General features: G+C 39.0%; 1 protein-coding gene across 7 annotated transcripts in view; it reads left to right on the top strand.

The window, feature by feature from the left end:
• The window catches only part of CDC14B (cell division cycle 14B), a 43976-nt gene that overhangs the window by 8115 nt on the left and 14338 nt on the right, over positions 1–21523 (top strand). For all 7 annotated transcript variants that reach the window (XR_007902764.1, XM_051777369.1, XM_051777374.1 and 4 more), the window contains exons 3-11: positions 567–642; positions 2432–2524; positions 13672–13748; positions 16388–16454; positions 17711–17773; positions 18699–18786; positions 19137–19367; positions 21062–21200; positions 21323–21476. Coding sequence is in view for 6 of the 7 variants with exons in the window: in XM_051777369.1 (XP_051633329.1) it covers positions 567–642; positions 2432–2524; positions 13672–13748; positions 16388–16454; positions 17711–17773; positions 18699–18786; positions 19137–19367; positions 21062–21200; positions 21323–21476 (988 nt within the window). In the remaining variant the exon portion in view is untranslated. The remainder of the gene's footprint in view (positions 1–566; positions 643–2431; positions 2525–13671; positions 13749–16387; positions 16455–17710; positions 17774–18698; positions 18787–19136; positions 19368–21061; positions 21201–21322; positions 21477–21523) is intronic.

The raw sequence follows: 21523 nt of genomic DNA, 5'->3' as shown, positions 1-21523 counted from the left end.
ATGTCTGAACTTCCTACAGTAAGAGTAAAAACTGGCAAAATCAATTCAAGCTTTTATGAGCTGACAATGGATATATTATTTCCCCTGTAGTGAACAGTGTTTGCCTTTTACGTTTATGTGGAATGCTGCTAATTCTTTAAATGTTTTTGACCAAGGGCGTGCTTGCTGGTTTTTAGAGTACTAATCAGTCTTTATTCTCTGTGTTTACTTTTCTCTAGCACTATCAATTGCCTTCTTTTAAAGTAAAGCTTATGAGTTACTCTTAAAATAGAGTTTAAAAACTTCTGTCACAGAGTAACACAGTAGTGAGAAGTAAGTTCTTCAAACCTTGAGTTTGGTTTTGAATGCTGCTGTGTGAAAAACAAAGTTTTAGTCCATGTTTAAAGACGACAAACCTGTTTCCTCCAACAAAATGGTGTGTATGTATGTATCTAAGAAGGCATGCTTGTTTTTAGAATGGTGTACATATGTCACTTGTATCTTATTACTCCTTGTTTTGTGCATCTTATTAACAAGAAAAGGTGTTCACAGGGGTCATATACAAATTTTCCCCTTTCTTCTACCAGCTTCTATGCAGACTTTGGACCACTCAATCTGGCAATGGTCTACAGGTACTGCTGCAAGCTAAATAAGAAACTGAAGGTAATGCTTGGGGTTTTTTTCAATATTACTGACTTCTTAAAGAACAAAAACAAATGGGCAAAAGGTTTTGGTTTGGGTTTTTGTTGTTGTTGTTGTTGCTGAGGTGCCTTCCTAGAATCCTAACCTCGCTGAGTTTTGAGTATGAACGCCAGAGGTTATCAAGGTAAATTTAGGGAGGAGGAGGATCAGAAGGGAAGACCCAGTTACTTTCAAGAACCAGAAGATGTATCACTGTGGCAGTAACTAATGTTAAGCTTCTGAAAGATCAGTTGCTAAATGACTACAGACTCTTTTGAATGAAAAGCTCCCCTCCTGGAACTCAGTCTTCTTGGCAATCTTGCCCATATTGAGTGAGCTGGAGGGTGCAGTGCAACATGGTTTTATTTGAGATGTTTATGGTTTGATTTGGTCTTTTCTGCTGCTGACATCTCTTTAGTAAGAAGTAACATTTGATCTTCAGTGGCGTTGATGGCATTGGCCTGAAGGAGGCTGCTGTGCTCCTTCTGCAGATTATTTTCTCTTAGGGATGCTCAGCAATTTTTGGGATTGGGCTCTTGATAGAGCACAGTGTCTTTAAAACAGGGATTGCCTACTTCCTATAATAATTAATACGAACGACTAAAAGTTAGTTGACCTCTAATAGATGTTGGAGCACAAAACCTGTTAGGCAGATAAAAAAGCTTATTTGCATTAATGTGAATCATAGTTTGCCTCTTCAAAACTACTTGCATCTTTAAGCTGCCACTGAACTGTGAAAATTGGAAAGTATACAGAACATTATAGATTAAGAGTGTATTTTTTTTTCATTCCTTGATGTCTGTCACTGATAATAGTTTGCTTTATCCCTGTGGTACTACGAACAGGTTTGCCAGAGACAAGGTTCTCTGATTTTTGTTTACAGGACGCTCTGAAGCAACACAAGTCTGTATTATAAAACTTTTTAATATCTTAGGTTTGATATTGGACAGACACGTTAGGATTGAGAACATATTTCTGCCAGTGATCTGGGGTTTATTTGTGTTGAGTGCATTGAATGGTATCTGAGCAAGTAACACTGCTATGTAAATACATAAAATGACATTTTGTGATAGCTTAGCAGTTGATCAAAGCATGCAGTTTTAAGCACATCAGAATTTGTTTCAAGGGCCAGTTAGGGGATAACTGACACCACAGATGTCAGTTTTCTGACATCCACAGATTTCTATGGAAAATGCCATTCCACCCAGTTTCTAAGATAATTAGAGAAACTATATGCCAAACCAAGATGATATTTTAAAAAGCTATTTATGATAAAGTTTAGAAATACTTTCTAAGTATTTTAATCCAAGTATGTTTCTGATGCTTAGAAGCAAATACTAGTGGATTTATAGAGAGTCAGGTTTCTTCAAGAATGAAAAAGTCTAAATTCTGTTTTTAAAACTGTTGCAACTTTATTATGCCTGTGCTGTTTTTGAAAAGGCCATTTTCTATTTACTTCTGATTAATGGCTGTCAGTTACATAAGGGTTGAAGTTGGAAATATTAAATACGTGTAAGAAGAAAAATAAAAGATTCCTGTAATTTGTACTGAAAATTATTTAGGCTGGATACTGGGAAAAATACCAGAACAATCTAGGTGGGGCTGCAAAGTTTTCCAAAGCTTCTGAGGGACTAGTCTACAGTATGGCTGGTTCTCTAAATACAGGTGGCTGAAAGTAGATAAACAAACTCTTGCTTTCCTCTAATTTTATAAAAGAAGGGATAAAAGGTCTAAAATGCAAAATCATAATCTTGTTCATTTCTTGATACAGTCATTTTCATTGACAAGGAAGAAAATAATTCATTATACTGGCTTAGATCAGAAAAAACAAGCAAATGCTGCATTCCTCATAGGCTCCTACGCAGTAAGTATTTAAAGTTTTACATCAGCTGCTAACTGTGTTCATTTTTTCATACTCAGTTTTTAAAACAGCGAGATAAAGACAATTCTTTACTCTTGAAAATCATCCTCCCATCATTATACTAATGTACAACATAATAAGAGTTTCTAAAGTCTAGCAGCTATGTGAGTGAAGTTGTATGATTTCAGGTTTTTTCCTCCTTACTGCAATCTGTATCCCTAGGAAGTAAGAGCATCACTGAAAAGAAAAATTAGTATTTCCATTTCATAAAAATGACTGCTTCTTGAAGTTTTACCTTTCCCCCAACCACACAAACCCTTTTTCTTTTTTCAAATACAGAAATAGTGTCTTGCGCCGAGTACAGTGTATCATTTACCAGTACATGCATGTTTAAATAACCTTTTCCTTCCCCAGCTGTGTCTTTTTTACTATAAGATGATCTCTTCAGTTAACCCAGGAGAATTAGTGAGAATGTGTGATAGGCTTAGGGCCTGTATAAAGCCTGGGAGTATGAAAGGTGGCTGGAAAGGTGCTAAGCCAGGGGTATGACTGCAGAGGAGAAAAGGGCTGGCTTTACATCACAGCTGCATGTATTTGTACACAAAAGTGTAGTCAAGGAATAAAATGCTGAAAGCCTCAGAATGCAAGATGTGATGTACCATATTTATGTTCTGTTTGGACTTGTAACACACCTTGATTGTAACCGTTTCTCTTGTTTGCTGAGTAATAAAATGAAATGAAAAGCTCTGTGCTTTTTGATGTTGGAGGTTTGAGGGGTCAGAGTTCATGGAGCCTTAGGTCATTCCTATTTATTGGCTGCAAGGCTACCCAGTACTTTCTGTGATGCAGACAGTCTCCTTGCTGCCTCTCTGCATCATGCAGGATGTCCATTTTCTGCTCCCCCGGGGTTTCTCTGTTGTCTGTATTTTACAGCATTTATTACAAATTGAGAACTAGATTTCAAAATGTGTCACTCTTGGTATTTGAACTCAGGCACTTAGACATGTTGCTGTAGACCTTTGCTATTTTAAACCACATGGAAACTGGTAACATGAGTTACTAAGCTTGTTCGTATTTAGAGGGATTGTGCTGACAAAACAGCTGCAGCTTTTAGGAAAACTACTTCTTCCTAATTACTTGATCAAAAGGGAGGCCCTGAAAGCGAGAGAGGACTGGCTTCAGTTATCAATCATTATTTGAAAAGAAATGGGTTTTGTTTTTTCCTTACACTTCTGAATATAAGCCTTGTATTGTGCAGCACAGCAGCTGACATTTAGAGCAGAATTTTGGTACAGAAAACTAGTTAATGGCAAGGCAATCTAAAGAAATACTGTGGTTAACTATGCAAAAGTATACAGAGAAACTAATACGAATCTTATTTTTGTTCATCTGGTAGCCCTGTGTTCTGATCCACTTGGAGAGGGGAACCAGGTTCTAAAACATTCCGAGATTAAGGCACAAACAAGGCCAGATGCTGGATCCCAAAATGATAATTCAGCTTTATCTTTGTAAAGAGCAGAGAGAAAGAAGGAGGGTAGAAAAGCAGGAAAGGCTCAGGGTAGCTGTTAAAAGCACAGGACAGGAGTTACCACCCCAATGAAGTGCTGCTGGCTTGCAAGCTGATAGATCTCTGCTTCTTCCCTGGTTGCCTTGTATCCTCTGAGGCAGGCAGAGTACCAGGGTGGCAGCAGTCCCTGGGCATGGCCCTTAACTCCCTTGCTGTGGTAGCCCCTGGATGCCCACTGGCCAGTTCACCAGTATCCAAGTAAAGGTTGCCTGGTACCGAGATGGGCCCTGAGTGTCCACTGGCTGATCCCTGAGTATTCACGCCAGATCTGCCTGCCATGCCTTATTGGGGAGGGTCCTTGCTGTGTTCTTGATTGTAACAACTTCTTATCTTTTTTTTTTTTTTTTTTTTTTTTGCTAAGAATAGCTTGTCTACCTGCCTGCCATGGCTTGCTGGTTACCTCCTGGAGCTTTTGCAAGCAGCTCAGCTCCTGGAGCAGCCTGGCTGTTGCATCAAGACCTTTTAGCTCCATGCTCGAGGCAGTGGCTCAGCAGACTCCATCTTTTAATCAGTCCCTTACACTCTGCTATGTTGCAATAACAACATGCAGTTGAAGGGCAGTGCTTGAACAGACTTGAATAAAGCTCTAACATTAGTATGTATGGATTATGACAGCCCAAAGCACAGTAATTAAACATGGAGGCTGTTGTACAGAGGAGTAGGTGATGGAGATTAGTAGCAGGAAGTGGGGGTTGCAGAGTGAAGGAAGAATGCTCATACAGATCCCGCTGAAGTAGAACAGGAGATCACGACTGAGTAGCCCATGCATGTGGGAGTGCTGCTTGCAGACAGATGGCCTATGGCAGGAAGAGGTCAGTCAAAACCACCAGCTTAAGTTACTGCCTTGAATACATGGACTGTTCCAGCAGTTTCTCTTCAGGGCCCAGGGCAATGTGAAGTGCAGTGGGAGTACCAGGCACCTCTCTGAATGCGCGCGTGTCTGTCCTGCATATCCACAGGTCTTAGATGGTGAGTTAGCTCCAGCTAGATGGATTTTCTCTCCAGTGCGATAGACTTTGGCTTTGGTACTGCTTTTTCTTCCCAGCAAGATCAAGTTGCTTCCCAGTTTCATGTGGGAGGGATTCCACTGAAGAAAACCTGTGCCCCCAAGGCTTCCTTTTTTCCAAGGCACCCTTTGATGATCTTTCGAGAAGAGACAGGCTTAATTACAGCTCCCATTGCTCAAGTGTTCAAACGTACTTGTGCCATATTTTTGCTTTCTGCAGAGAGAATTGGATTGTTCTTTCTGGAGTAAGCAATGATGTAGGATCTGTTCAGAATGCCTCATAAACATGTCTGTAAGTATATTTCCTTACTGAAAGGAAATATCGAGGCCTTGTTTATTTGAAACATATGTAGGCTTAAGTATCTACCTTCTTCAGTTCAGAATGCTTTGCTTGTTGATGAAGAAGGGTCCATCCAGCTATTGGTCAAATCTTTCAGAAGCTTTTCCTTAATTGTATTGTCAGACTCTGTCATGTTGTTGATGCTTCATTGCTTGAGCTGGTTGTCATCATTTAATTTCTGATCTTACGGTGTAAGTGGTAGGTTGACACTGTGTTTTGTTTTCTGTGGATTTAATGTGTTTTCTTGTTGGATTCTGGTTTTTTGGCTTTATGGTAGGTTCCCATTTCAACAGTTTACCTTAGATTGAGGAACTGTGTGGTAGTGCATGAGGTTTTGATGCTCAAGGAAGAGCAAGGAGGTAGAAAGGGAGCACGGCCTTTGCAGAGTTAGTCACGAAAATAGTGCTTGTGTACACGTGTTGTAAGGCATTTGAGAACTTAAGCACAGTTTTGGATGCAAAGTGCCCTGCAGATGCTGGTGCTGCAAGTTACTTGTTCCAAATAACAGGCTGCCAGGTTTTCAGGAACAGCAAAGTGTGTGTGATTTCTGGTTTGGGATTTTGTGGGTTTCTGTTTCAAGCACAGTCACATTTAAGCTATAAAACTGTGATAAACTGTATATAACTAGTTCTCCTCTGAGACTTCTATGTCCTCCATTCAACTTCTGAACATGTAATTTTAAGGACTTGTTGACCTTAAATTTGTATTATTAAACAGAATATTATTTAACTTCTGCTTCAAGGAGTTGGGATATATTAGCATGGTTTATAATTCAACATCTTTTGTGTAAATGTGTATATGTGTTTATATATATCATGTGGGGATATGCTCGTTTGGACTACTAAGGCACTTATGAAAGTCTCTATTAACTGTGGTGTGGTAAGGGCAGCTGTTAGTGTTCTCATTTTCAAGCAAAGTCTGTTCTGAGTCTTTTCTTCACAGTTGGTGTGTTTTAATGTTTCCCCTTCCCCTTCATCTAACTTGTCTTTCTTCCCTCTTCAGTGGAGATAGTTTATGAACTCTCCAGACTTCATACTTCTTTCTCCCCCCTCCTGCATCTGCTACTTCCTTCCAGGTGTATTTTGATGTGACAGCACAGCCTAACTCAAGCTCTTCAGTATAACGTGGCCTTGAAAATGAAGAACAAAATTTATAAATACATTGTTATATATGTAGTTTTAGAATGAAATATTATTTTTAGAGTAAATCTTAACAAATTAGACCTTAATCTCTTTATTGTTCATCTTTCATCTATTTTAATTCTGTATTTTGTTTCATTTTTACAGATGATATACTGCATAATGGGAATAATACTCTTCTGTGTAGATTAGCAAAAATTTGGCAGCCACACATTCAGCCACACAAAGGGTAGCCAGAATTCAGTGTGTTGGGGTTGAATGTTTACACTTTATTTGGGTGGAGGGGGAAAAGGGAAAGAAGGGTGGGGGTTGGGGGGGAAGCTTTTGTTCTTCACCTTTTAAAGAAAAATCTTTTCCTTGAAAGCTATCTGCACTGTTCAGGCCTTACCACACTACCAAAGCAGCAGTGATCTTCTGAGTTGGTATCTGCAGTGGCTTCTCTTGATTTTCGCCAGGACTTGGCTGTGGGTGAGGAAAGTCTGCTTCTTCCATCATTGCTCCTTCTATATTAAGAAAGAAAATGTACCCTCTGTGTCCTGTCCACCCAATTCCCAAGCTCCCCCCTCTCCCCTTGGCTACATTGACTTAGTAACAGTGTTTTTTTTCTCAGGCCTGGCACTAATTATGTACTTGGAGGGTGACCCTCCCAGGGTACCGCCCCATGAACTGCTGTAATTCAGGTCACCTTCTCCAGGACTCATCTCTGTACTTTGTCTATTTTCTCATCTTCTTTCTTCAGGGTAAGCAGCGTTTCCTTCATCCCTTCTAATCCGTAGTGTTGGGTTTTTGACTTTTCAATTTGTTAGTGTCCCTCCTAGCTGTGGGCCTCATGATGGGTAGGAGCTGGAGGCTGGAGCAACAGTTGGCACCCATGGGTGTGATGTTGAACTGCTCTGTTCTTACTGTGGCAATTGCAGAATTATCTTTGGCTAAGCCTGAAAAAAACCTGTTCAGTGGTCCAGTTTGGGTGGTGGTCAGTGGGTAGTTACGAGTGGGTAAACCAGGTTTACCTTCAGCTGCATTTTGGTGAGAGGTGCTTGACGGGTGAGTGGCAGCGACAAGATGGACAAAGCACTGACCTTTTCATTTAAGCAGAAGTTGCCTGAAGTCTTGACTGCCTCTGTGTTTGTGTCCTCTCAAAAGCTGCCTTCTCTGAATCGAAATTGGGAAATCATGGTTAGTCGTCACGGGGGCAGATTTTCCTGCAGTTTGTACTAGGGTCTTCTTCAGGATGTTCCTATCAACTACTTGTCCCCAGAGGAGAAGAAAGGTTGTTCTTCTGGGATCCCTCACTGTGGTACTGGCTTGCTTTCTTAGCTGTTGTGAAGTACTGATGTGCCCAGCCCAGTTGGTTCAGAGCTAACAGGGCTTTCTGTACCTCCTCTCTGCTGTTTTAAAACGTAATTGGAGGTTTCTTGCTTTTCTTTGTGAGGAACAGAGGTGCCAGAGACAGACAGTTATTCCTTCTCTGCCACTTTTACCCACTTAATGACTGTGTCTCCTAGTGAAGGCACCGTTGGACACATTCATCATGTGTACATGTACACCACAAATCCATACGGGGGCTTTTCACTATAATATGTTTCTGTTTTAATTTTGCATCATCTAACTTTTTTTCCTAAGGAATACTGCTAGGAATATAATGTATTAACTGACTAGTATATCCAGTGGAAGTTTTAATGTAAAAAAAGTATTTAGTAGGTTTAAGTTCTAACACCCCCGTAAGCTGGTGTTTGAGTCTCGTCACACACAGCAGTTCCTTGCATTTGTTCAGAGTGGGTGGGTTGCAATTATTTGCTGTTTGCGGCAGTTCAGGCTGTCTTGGGTGAGTGACAGTTTTGGAACATAGTTGTGTCAAGTAAAATTTGCTTGTAAGCAGTTTAAAATGAATTATCTCATTATTTTCTGGCTTTTAAGTCAGCATGGTTGGTAAACTGTACAATGGAGGTAGCAGCCTTAAGTAGATTTTGCAATTGAAGGTAAGCAGGTGGATAAACTTGATTATAGTGAGGACATCAGAGACATGAATTTAAAGTGCTATCTACAGACATGAGTTGAGATAGTTTCTAACAGTAAAGCATATTTCAATAGCCTATTTAACATTCCTGAAAAAGCAACAAGTTACGTCATAGATTATTATTATCAAATATGTTTTATCCTGCATGCAGCATTACTATTTCGCTTGGCAATCACAGGTATTGAAAGTTAAGATGCCTTTTTCAGCCAGAGGCTCCTTTCCTTTTCCAGCAGGAATAGTTTTTATGCTATTGTGAATACTGTTCTGATGATTCTAACTCTGTTGCAGTAAACAGTTGCTTAAAAAAATCAGCCTGGTTTGAAAACACTGTTATGAATCAGATAAAAACATGGCATTCTAAAAGCTCTCATTCTATGGTTGATTTGAAATGCTCAGGAATAAAGAATGGGTTGCCTCATCCTTCAAACCCTTCTGTTTCATTCAGTGAACTTTAAAGTGGCTGTTTGACAGCACAGCAGTGTTGGCAGGAGCAGTGCTTGAGTGCACCTTTTCCAGTACTCAATGCTTGGATGGTTCTTGACCATTCACAGAGCTGCCTGTACTCCCTTAATTAGAAACAGATGTCCTAAATGAAAAGGGTGATTAGAGCAATGCTAGTGGTTCAGCTGCTAATATCAAATTTCTGGCTGTATTTTGAAGTTCAGTGGGATATTTCTTTGTATGCATAAAGCAAGCAAATTTCTAAGTTGAGTGTGGAGAAGTGATTACACATTGTGATAAAACAGTTGTTAGATTTAAAAGGCATCAATTCCTTATAGTAACTATTTTCCTGAAAGGTGTTTAAATAGAACATTTGTAGATTATTTTAAGAGTTTTTCTCTGTGTATTTGTGTGTATGTAGATATGTATGTACAGCCATCTACCCTGCATATGATTGTAGAAAAATTCTGAAAGCAACTGAACTTGTGGATTGTGAATTTCGGGCCTGTGGCATTGTCTTAAGTTTTTGGGGTGTTTTTGGTTTTTTTGGGGTTTTTTTATTTTATTTTATTTTCTTGATCTGCAGGAAATGAGGCTCTTGGGAAATCTGTAAAATTCTGATAGATTTTTCTTCATTTGCATGTACAAAAATGGACAAAAGCTATCCCAGAGAATGCCTACTTCTGCTGAATAACAGTTAATATCATTGCTTGCAACTTATTTCACTATGTTTAATCTTTTTAATAGTAGTTCTTGTTGGTTGCTTTATTGGCATTAACTTAAGAAAACAGCTTTATTTGTGAAAGTTTTTGTCATCTTAGCACAGCAGAAACATAAATTGTAATCAGCATCCCGACAAACTAGATTCAGCTGTTGTATATTTTGATTTCTGGAGTTTGTCTTTTCCCATTTCCCCTTTTTCCCCCAATACATACCTCATGAATTTACAAATATATCTTTGTCTTGCTATTCATCAGATCAACATTTCCATTCTCTTCTTTTCTGAAACTTCAGTTCTGCTTGCTGCCTTAGGAAGTCCTTCTCTCTTTCAACACTTCTGTCTGCTGCAGGTCTTTGATCACTGCTACTTTCTCTCTCCCATTTACTGTCTTTCTTTAGTCTTTGTTCACCCACATCATTCCAATGAAATCATTCATCTTTAAGGCTTCAGTGGGTTTCTCCTGTTCAGAAACAGTACTATATGTAGTTGAAGATAGATAGATAGATAGATAGATGTGTCAGAAATATTTTTTGAAGTGAATCTTTCCTTAAACCATGCCAACTGCACTTTGGTTCACTTCATGGAGCAGCCTAGGAGCAATCCCAACGAGTAATGGGCATTCAGTCCACCGGACCAGACTAAAACTAGCTGTAAAGCTTACAAGCTGCTGGAAGTTTACAGTGCAAATGTCAGATCTTCAGTGCTGGCTCTCAGTCTACAGATGCATTTATTCTGGTGCACAACATTTCCTAATGCAGATGTGGCCTCTGCTACCTTGGCATCTGCTGCTGCTCTGGGCTTTGCTGCCCCTTCCCTCCCTCCTCCAGTCTTACCTGTTTCCACATCTGGAATTTGGTTCACCTGCAACCTGAACCTAGGCCCCACCTATGTTCAGCCTGCATCCAGCCCTGCTTACATCCAGGATTTCTAGCTGGGTGCTCCCTTAAGCTGTGACAGAAGCTGATCCTGTGTCCACTTTGACTCTCAGAGCTTCTTGTGTTGTGTTACTGCCTGGATACTTTCCTTGTGAAGTAATTATCTGTTTATGGTCTATGTGCAGTGGCTGAATGTCATTCTTCCTCTTTGAAGCACTCCACACATTGCACCTGTCTAGCTATCTTCACACTAACCTCATTTTTTTTGTAAGCCACTTTTCACCAAGTACACCATCTGACCATTTCGTCAACTGCTGTTTCATCTGTTGTGTGTAGTAGTGTCACAGCTGAAGGACAGCAGGATCTCTGCTTCAGAAAATTCTGAGAAATTTAAGAGTTTCCTTCTTCAGTAAATATACTATATTTTCCTTCATTTGTACCGGAAGTACTATATATTTTTGGTTTTGCAAAACTACATTGGGTTTTTTAAGTGGCCTTGTATGCAGCAAGTGTTCATATCTAGCTGTGTTAAGGAAAGTCCATACACATGTTCATGTATGTTAAAATGGTGTTTCTAGCAGCTTCACTGGTAATATAATTTCAGAAGTGCTTAAGAACTAACATATTTCAGTATCTTGCCACATTATTTAGACTTATTTTAATACAACACCTAATGTAACGGAAAATAAACTTGTCTCTCAGCTTTTACACTTGTAAACAAATGCTTCTGCATTGAATCTTGTTTTCTTTAAGAAGGTGATAAAAACTCAGCTGAGATATGGGAGAAATCCTTGGCCTTTCTGACCTACAAGCACTTACAGAATTAGCTACTATTGGTTCCATTTCTATCTGCCTGTGGTACAAGTCTGCATATTACCCAGCCTGACAGCACTGAAGTCCAGTCGGACCTTAGGAGGAATTTCTTCACAGAAGGGGTGATTAAACATTGGAATGGGCTGCCCAGGAAGGTGGTGGAGTCACCCTCCCTGGAGGTGCTTCAGGAAAGACTGGGTGTGGCACTCAGTGCCATGGTCTGGTTGACAGGGTTGTGTTTGGTCAAGGCTTGGACTCAATCTCAGAGGTCTTTTCCAGCCTAATTGATTCTGTGATTCTGTAATCCCGAGTTTTTTCCAGGTGACTCATTTCTGACCACAAACTCTCTTTCTGCTGTTTAATTGCCATCTGTTTGCTAATGCCATTTCATGTCTGTGGTTTGTACGTTTTTCAGGGGCAGGGCTCTCTCCCTGGTAAACAAGAAGTGCCAGATTTATATGGTTGCTAGCAGTATGTGTTCACTGTGCTGCAGGGGGCAAATTAGGACTGTATCAAAGCACACAATTTGAAATTTCTGGGAAGATAACCTTTTATCTAAATCAGGCAATGAATATGCCTGCAGAATAGAAAATGGACTCTGGTGTCTGAGGATAAGCTATTTAATTATATTGGGGGGGGCTTTCTAAGTATATTTCTATTTTGGGTGTATGCTTGCAAATATATAAATGCAAGAGTCTCCTCTCCCCAGTGAAAGCACACACACACACAAAACATGCAGTGTTCATTACTTAACTACTTATCAAGGAAGATTTTTTGTTTGTTTGTTTTCCTAATGTAACCGGAAGAATGCTCCAAAAATACTTAACACAGTAATTGAATCAGAGGAAAATCAAAGGGATCATCTGTTGCCGTGTCTGTTTTAGCTCTCTGTTTAGGATATGTTTCAAGATGGGTTTGTTTGTTGGGTGTTTTAGCAACATCTGTTCCAAGTCTTGTTCTCTCTGTGTGTATTTGTGTGTGTGTGGAGGGAGATGTTTAAGGTCTGTTAAGCCATTTGTTCAAACTGGCTTTGCAGCAGCATCAAAGAAATTTGAAAGGCTACAGCAACTTTTAAGGGGGAAAAATGTCCAAAGAAATAGAAAGCAAATATACCACACTTAGATTTTTGAGAGATGTTTAATTAATGCTCATGAGGATTTTTACTTTCAAATAACCTCTAAGGAAAAAGGTCATTAATATAAAAGAAGTAAATAATTTTACTGAAGGTTATTGAAAAAATCCCAACTTTCTGTAGTGTGCTAAAGCTTAGTTAATGCAATTTTAAAGAAAAAGTATTAACTTGAAATTACTGAATATTGACCTGTTAATGACAGCTTGTTATTAACAGTTGTTACTTCCTGGCCATGCTGGGATGGTGTTTGATGGTATTTGAAGAAGAGATATGCAATAAAGAGGAGTTTTAGGTATTCTTTAAGGAGACCTTAGTGTTAAAGGCTATCCAAGAGGGATCAGACATGTTGTGATGGAAGACCATGTGGATATTTCTCGTAAGTTGGTCTTTTGTGAATTCTTTTCTGAGTGTTTTTGACAATAGAAAGTTTGATACATCTTGCCTCAAGTATGTTACTTCATTCAGTTCTTAGTATTTTGCTTCTGAAGCTACGTATTTCTTTTTTATTTACTTAATTTTTATTTTTTTTGTGGCATTTGGATTTAATTACTGGATGCTGCCTCACCAGTGCAAAGGAGGAAGTACAGAATTTGGACTAATCTAAATGTTCTGCTGTAGGAAGATCAAAATATACATGAATTACTGTTTTAGTCTTCTCTGCTGAGTGTACAGACTGTTTGTGTAGCAGATGATTCATAGCTTTGCTGATACCTCTGTGGGGTTTTGTGTTTTGATTTGCATCTTAAAAGCTTAATTAAAAAAAAAAATCTACAAACCGGTCCAACAGAGTTTCATAGAAATATTTAAGAATACAGAGGGACAGAAGCTTTTTCACTGCAGCCTATAGATGAACAACTTCTGCACAAATCTATAAGCTTAATTAAATATATATATTCTTCTAGATTGACAGGATTTTATGTTGTTTATGTTAGTTTTATTGTTGCAGACTTGTGAACATTTGTTTTTGATGCCACTCTTTTCCAGTACTTTTGAAGTCTGTGATAATTAATTATGCCTTCTGTAATAGATGAGTGACTTGAAGTTATTGATACTAGTCTTAAAATAATCTTTTTCCTTTTCTGTCTTTTTCCAAAATTAGATAATATACCTGAGAGAATCCCCAGAAGATGTGTACAGGCTTATATTGGCAGGAAGTGTTTCATATCTACCTTTCAGGTAAATAACAAGCTGGTAGAGCCCTCTGTACCTTGATATTTTGAAGAAGAAAGTAACATTTTTCAGTACTACTTTGTGTTGGGGTTTCTTTCTGCTGAAGTTTTTTCATGGGACACGTTGCCTTTCTGGACTTTAAGTACTCAGAGAGTAGGGGTGTCAGGAGCTGGTGCTGAAGTGTGCTGGCATGAGATGGAGCACACTGCTTTGTGTGCGCTCTCCTTGAGCTTTTTGATCTGCGTTGCTTCTCATTTAGCAGTCTGATTTTGTACCAGTAGTTGACAGTTGATCAAAATATCTGTCATTCCCCACAAATGGCTTGTAACACTAAATAGCATCATCATGGCCAGGCTTCGGGAACGAAGATTTGGGGAGGGCTCTGCCCACGTTTGTCACAAACACGCTGGTGGCTGAAAAGGCCAATACGAGACAGACACGTCCGGTTGCAAAAGGCACAGCAGAAAGACTCCTTAGGTGGGAAATTCTGCAAGACACGATTCTTTCTGCGTTGTCTTTTCTCCTCCAGGGTGATCCTGCTGCGTTCTCAAAGGCATCAGCAGCGTTAGAGATGGGGTGTCTCCAGACCTCCTGATTGGAGGCCAGAGCAGACCAGTTCTGGTGATCAATATGGCCAAGGCTGAGATGTTGTTTCAGGCAGTCCTTGTATCTCCTCTTTGGGGCTCCTCTCTTGCAGCAGCCGGTGGCAAGTTCACCATAAAGCAGGATCTTAGGGAGGGGGTGGTTGGTCCTTCATCCTGGAGACGTGCCCTGCCCAGCACAGCTGTGTTCTCAGCAACATGGCCTCAATGCTTGGGACTGCTGCCTGTTCTAGAACAGATGGATTGGTCACATCATCTGACCAGTGGATGTTTAGGATTGTTCAGAGGCAGCGTTGATGGAAGCGTTCCAGGAGTCGCAGGTGGTGGCTGTAGATGACCCAGGATTCAGATCCATATGAGAGAGTAGACAGCACTATGGCTCTGTAAACACTGACCTTGGTGCTTTTCTTCAGGTGTTTATTTCACCAAACTCTTTTATGAAGCTCTCTGAAGGCACTGTATGCCTTTGCTAACCTGTTGTCTGTCTCCCCATCAATCTCACCATCTGAGGAGATGAGGCTGCCTAGGGAATTAAACTGCTGGACTGATTTGAGCTCTGATTGCCAATGGTGGTGTGGAGATGATGGGGGACTTCCTGAGATGCAAGTTGATAGAGAACTTCTGTCTTCTTTAAGCTGACTTCCAGCCCAAAGAGCTCAGCAGCGTCTGCAAAGCAGGATTTTAAACACTGCAGGATCCAGGGGCAGCTCTGGGCAACCTGTGACAGGGCCTCCCCACCCTCACAGACTAAATAGCATCCTTTCTGCACCAAGCAGTCTCTGGAGATTGCTGAGCTTCCCACAAGTGGGGAGTTGTAATCAGTACATTCAAGGAACCTCTTGAATTGCCTGTGCCATGCTGTGCTATCCCTTCAACAGATACCAGAGTGGTTGAAATTCCCCATAAGGACCAGCACCTGTGGATGTGAGGCTGCTCCTGTCTGTCTGTCTGTCTGTACAGGGCTTTGTCCATTTGTTCTTCCTCGTCAGGTGGGCTGACAGACACCCACTACAATGTCACCTTTGTGTGTCTTTTCTTCTGCCTGAATGGGATTCTGCTGTTTCCTTTTCCTGCTGATTTCTGCCCCACTCACCTTTCACACTGACTCAGAAGGAAGGAAAGGGTAGAAAAAAATTTTAGAGGCAACCATCCGGGTACTTCGAAAGTTCTTCCTCCTGTCAGTTAAAATTGAACATAATACATTTTTTACTTATTAGAAACATTAGCAATTCTCTGTTGATAAGGGCTGTATGGTCTCAGAAGATGATGTTCTGCCAAGACATAATATTCTCTGATGTAGATTCAGTTTAATTTATTTATTTACTTGACTAAAGTGTTCCTGTAGAATGCTTACTCTGTAGTGCTTATGGAATCTAACAAAGGTCACTTAATAAGAATATGCCATTCCTGGATCAACAGAATTTAAAACGTAGTTGAAAGAAGGGATTGTAATGAAACTGGTTTCTCCTCTTGTTTAAACATAAACTATTTATGCATCTTAAGGGAAGTATTTTATTGTATCTACACCAATGTTTATCTTGACAGTTTCAGTAAGAAGATGCTGTTCACGTATATGAAGAGTGCATGTGCACAATCTCTTTCTTCTTTTAAATGGAACAGATTATTAAAATCCTACTTTTTTGAAAGTATACTTCAGAGGAAAATATTCAAAGAATGTGTGTTAGAATATGATACTTATTTAGGAATTAGCTTTTGCCATAAGGAGTTTGTGCTGTCTGTTGTTTGTTGATGAATACCAAAATATGCCACTTTTCCTATTCATGTCAGAAATAGAATGTCAGCTTTACCAAAACTGTAACTGGAGTAATCTTACTCTTGTATCTGTTAAAATAACTTATTTTATATTTTGTTATTGTTGTAAGATGCAAGGTGGGTAATGAAGTAATCATTTGACATAATTACTTCACTGTAATAGTAATTACCTTGAAGCAATTTTTTAAAGGTGTTTTAGAGAAGTATCTTCAACTGGTTTCACTTGGATTAAAATGGAATAATTACTGGTTTGGTCATCATATCTTATAGGGATGCTTCCTTTGGTACTTGCAGTTTTCATCTGACATTGCTGGACTGTTTTCATGCAATAAACAAGGTCAGTGAACTAATATTTTTCATATTGCAAAAAGTTAGCTAAGTATTGCCCATTAGAAAAAGAATGTTTAGGAATTTAGGATCCAATTAGAGCTGTGAAGTAGCAGGTTTCCTGATTGTTACCTAGCTTATTAGGCACTGTAAAAATACTGGATACAGCATCCATAGAAGTCAACAGATACCTTATATAATCAACTAGTGAAGATTTCAAAGTGGGAATTTTGAGATTTATTTTTGTAATAAAATAAAGGACAGTAATTCACACCTCTAATCCCTCAGAGTTGCCTGTTAGGTTTATTATATGCCCATGCTCCCCTGGTGTTAAGTTTTAGGCTGAATATAGCCTTTTGAAGTGGTTTTGAATTGGTTAGTCAGACACTTCAGGCATTTGCAGCACATGCTAACGATTTCAAGTTTTGCTTTAGTAATACAAATAGAACAAATGTCAGGAGGTAGGTGCTTATTTTATCTACAAATTATCATAATCTAGTGTTTTATAGCAATACAGTGGTGCAGTAACATATTGAAGGACAGGAGAATTTAAACGACTTCTTTTTAGTCTGTATGAGTAGTGAAATGGGGAATTCTGCAGCTCTCCACCCTACTACTGTCTTTTGTGTTATGGATATCGCTGCCAAATTCTAGTGTTTTCACTGGTTAAGTCAGCTTCTTGCAGATTTGTGATTTTCAGCTTTTTTAGATGTTTTTAAGGCTGCTTGTATGTCAAGAGTGGTGCATTGCTGTTCTTGCTGGAACAGCAAGGAAAACTACAGAAGATCACACAATGGAAGAGAAAACTAGACTGTATGATTTCAAATACCTGGAGCTTTGGCATTATCTGTATTTGTGCCTCCTGATTTAACAAGTGGATAAACTATCAATTACCCAAATGATTACATTTTTTTTTACTTTAGAATGTACTCCTGACTTCAACAGATACTTTTGCCAGTTATTTCCTTTGTTTTTTTTACTTTTGTGCACCTAGCAGTAATAAAAAGGCTGAATGCTTCAGTAATCTGGGATTTTGTAGTGATTCATTGAAAAAAGAAAAAAATCGATTTATTCGTCTTCACTTGTATTGAAATTTGCAAATCTGTTTTGAGCCAAGACTGAGTTGACCTGTATTTCTTCAGTCACATGAAGAAAGCTCTTTGAAAGAATAGTATGGGTATTAAGGGACTTTCAGTAACCAAAAAATGTGATAAACTGTCCTCTTTGAAGAGGCATCTTTGTTAAAAGCTGTGTTCTGAATTTTAGGCTTTGCAGTATGGTTTCCTGGATTTTAGTACGTTTGATGTAAATGAATATGAGCATTATGAAGTAAGTGTTCAGTATGAGTCTTTTGATTTGTTTGCTGTTACTAATGCTAAAGTGATTGTTTATAATTTGTGCTACTTTTTGTAGTATTAAGTTCCGGTTCTGTTTTATCTCTTTAAACTATAATGTCAATTCCGCTAGTTAAATAAAAGTGCATGGTCAGAGAGAATATTAAAATTCAGATTTAAGCATAATTGGGCTCAATCATGGAGGAAAGCAGAAACCAAAATGGAAGTAAATACCTTTTTCTGTTATTAAACCCTAGAAGTTGATCAGGAGTATGAATTTGGACACCTTTTAGAGGTCACACATATTCTTGAGCAGTCTTGATGAAAAACTGGAGGGCACACAAGCCTGAGTCTAACTGAATGCTGGAGAACAATCAAAGTATCTATCTGTGAACACAGGGCAAAAGTATAGTAACATTCTTTGAGGTAAAGAAGGAAACAGGGCTGGAAAACCCCAAGTGCATAAAGTTCACTTTGGGGCCTAAGAAATGATTGTGACAATGAAGGACTGCAACTCTTCACTACATACAGTTTCAGAAATGCAAAGCTGCCAGTTACCTGTAAAGAGGAAATTTGAGTGTTCTTATGACCTAAAAAATCATTATTTAAATTGTGAACAGAGGTGAGGTGAGACCAATAATTTAGAAACCTATGCAAAATTAAAAATTGGAAGTTACCCTTCATCTGAAGGGCATGAGTTGTACTGTTCTAAAACCCTCATTCAGAAAGATGAGAACACAGGCAGGAAAAGTAAGGTTGAGAACATCTGCCATCCTCAGGATGAAAAAGAAAGCAGGCAACTAACATAACTTCCTTTGACAAAAATTGTGCATCAATTCTATCTAGCATGTATTTTGAAACAATAAGGAAAAACCTGAAAATACAGGGATAATGATAAACCAAGCATTTTCTCTTGACAGAGAGCAGAAAATGGAGATTTTAACTGGATAATACCAAACAAATTCATTGCCTTCAGTGGACCTCATTCAAGGAGTAAAATTGAAAATGGTATGCTTAAAAAAGGAGGTGGGGGACACGAGCCCACTGCTTTCTTAGTTGATTGTTATCAGTATGAACAAGCTTTGAAAATTGTTCCTGAAACAGTGTGTTTTTTCCTTGGCTCTTTTCCTTTTATAAGAACTCTGGCAGTAACATTGTAATGCTTGGTTTAATTGTATCTGACCTAGGCGATTCTGTTAGAATTCCATTTTCGGTTAGTCCGTTTCTTTGTGTTTAACATGAGTTCTCTTTTGAGGGTGTTTTCATCTCTTGTTTTTTTAGTCTTTGTTTATTTCTGCAGTTTGAGCCTCACTCGCTTCCTTTTCTTTTTTTTTTCCCCCCCTTCTTTTCTCAAACAGGCTATCCCCACCATGCTCCAGAGGCTTATTTCCCATACTTCAGGCAACACAAGGTCACCACTATAATACGCCTCAACAAAAAACTCTATGATACCAAACGATTCACAGATGCTGGATTTGAGCATTTTGACCTCTTCTTTGCTGATGGAAGCACCCCTAGTGATACTATAGTTAAAACATTTCTAAACATTTGTGAAAATGCTGAAGGTGTTATAGCTGTTCACTGCAAAGGTACAGTGTGAAAACCAATTTGTATTACAAGTGATGCCTATTAGTTACTGTTCCTGAGGTATTTTGCACTGTAATTCTATTTTATCTAGTTAAAGACTAGATACCAAACTGCAACTATTCCATACCAATTATTTCCATAGAAATTATTTTCCATTTGAATTGTTTCTATATGGTTCTGTTCGATACTTCATCTTCTAATTTTTTTTGGAGTTCCAGAAAAATCTTCCCGGCCATTCCCAAAAATGAGGATGGAGAAAGCAAGCTTTCCAACATTAACAGATCTTTCTGCTAGAAGGTGTTAGCACTTTCCAAGGATGCTTTTGAGCAGGAATTTGAACTCCTGGCAAGGTTGTTAGGTCTTTCTAAAAATACATGATTAAGTAGACAAATCATAAACTTTTGGAAATATCAGTGCAGCTTTTGGAGGAGATTCCTCAAAAAGTATGAGGAAAAATTGTCATCCCTCATAAACTCTGCGTACTATTGGAGACGCTCTGAATATCTGTTCCTCCAGAGCTAGACTGCCAGTTTTTCCAGAGCATGCCCAGTGTAGGTAGTGTAATGATGCAGTTTTCTGTGATTATAAAGGCAGTATGTTTCCCTTCCCACACCATCTTTAATAGTCTTACCAAACATTTCTTCTCCACAACTCTGCCTCAGTAGCATACCTGATAATGCTGTTATTGAAGGAGAAGGGCCTTTTCTTAACCTGTCTGCTTTGGACTTGCAAAGACTACATTTTTGCTCCTGGATCTGCCATCCATTTGCTGCATTTAACAGAGTTATACTGGGAAGTGAAAGACTTGTTAAAACCAGCATTTTGACTATTGGCATAAAAGTGCACACTCTTATTCCTCACTGAGGTGATAAATTCCGGTATATCACTTAGTTGGTTATGCCAGAATATTGAGTATCAGTGGTACAAGTGCTTTGTTTTCGTTCAAATTAAGATATTCTTTGATATATGTCTTACTGATGGTGTCTGGGCTAGCTTTATGGTCCTTATCCTGCTCTTGAGAAAGAGTAGAATGCTGTAGCCTGTTCTTGAAGCTGCACAAGTCATGGAAAGTGCTGTGTGGTTGTCTTGGCTGTTGGGTTATACAAAAAATTTTCCAGTGCTGTTGGTCAGTCAGTGAGGTGTTAAATGAGAGAAGGTGGTGGGTGATTTGACATTTAGAGCAAGTGATTGAGGAGAGGCACCACTTAGCTGGAGCTGTCCTCCTTTCCTTCTTATTGCAAAATTTTTCTTTTTCTTGGGAGCTAAGAAGATTTATTAGAGGAGGGACTGGAAGAGCAGGTGGTTTCAGTGCATAATCTGTTTGCAAGAAGGTGCTGTGAGAATTCTGAAAAAAAAACCCAAAAAAACCAAAAAAACAAGCCAGCTGTTTTATTCTATGCATAAAAACATTTCATACCTACACACATACATATTCATAGATAGGTAAATAAAGATAGACTTATGGATATTTGTAAGGTTGCTGGCTTTGGAATGTTACCTCCCTTAAAAAACGTGAACAGTGTGTTGCTAGCCTTGTATATGAAAAAAGTATCAAAAGGTGAGTTGCACTTGACCAAGTTTGATCAGTAAGGGTTTGTTTAATAAACTGGGCAAGGAACAAGTAACAACATCTGCAGTTACACAGGTTCCAGATGAAGAGGGTGTATAAGAGAAGCCTTTCTTTTATTTTACACAGCCGGTCTTGGCCGAACTGGCACACTTATTGCCTGTTATATCATGAAGCATTATCGGATGACAGCTGCTGAAACCATTGCCTGGATTAGAATAAACAGACCTGGTTCTGTGATTGGACCACAACAACATTTCCTGATGGAGTAAGTCAATTAACTGGAAATTATTTCCAAAAATAAATCTAGATGTCTTCTTCTGCTGTGCACTTAATAATCTTCAGTGTTAATTTGTTTTGTTTTGGGCCTTTTTTTCCATGTTATGATAGCAAACAGGCAGAGCTTTGGACAGAAGGGGATATTTTCCGTGCAAAGTTGAAAGGAAACCATAAAATTGCTGTAACAAGAATTCTGTCAGGAGTAGATGATATTTCAATTAATAACACGAGAAACAGGAGAAGCATCCAAAAGGACATTGAACTGGTAACCATCCAAATATTGTGCTCTTGTAAAAGCTGGAACTTGTTGAG

This window comes from Manacus candei, unplaced genomic scaffold (genome assembly GCF_025592945.1).
Source record: "Manacus candei isolate 608988 ecotype Guabito, Panama unplaced genomic scaffold, ASM2559294v1 h1tg000010l, whole genome shotgun sequence".
Classification (NCBI taxonomy): domain Eukaryota; kingdom Metazoa; phylum Chordata; class Aves; order Passeriformes; family Pipridae; genus Manacus; species Manacus candei.
The sequence above is the reverse complement of the archived record's forward strand: the minus strand, read 5'-3'. Positions and strand labels throughout refer to the sequence as shown.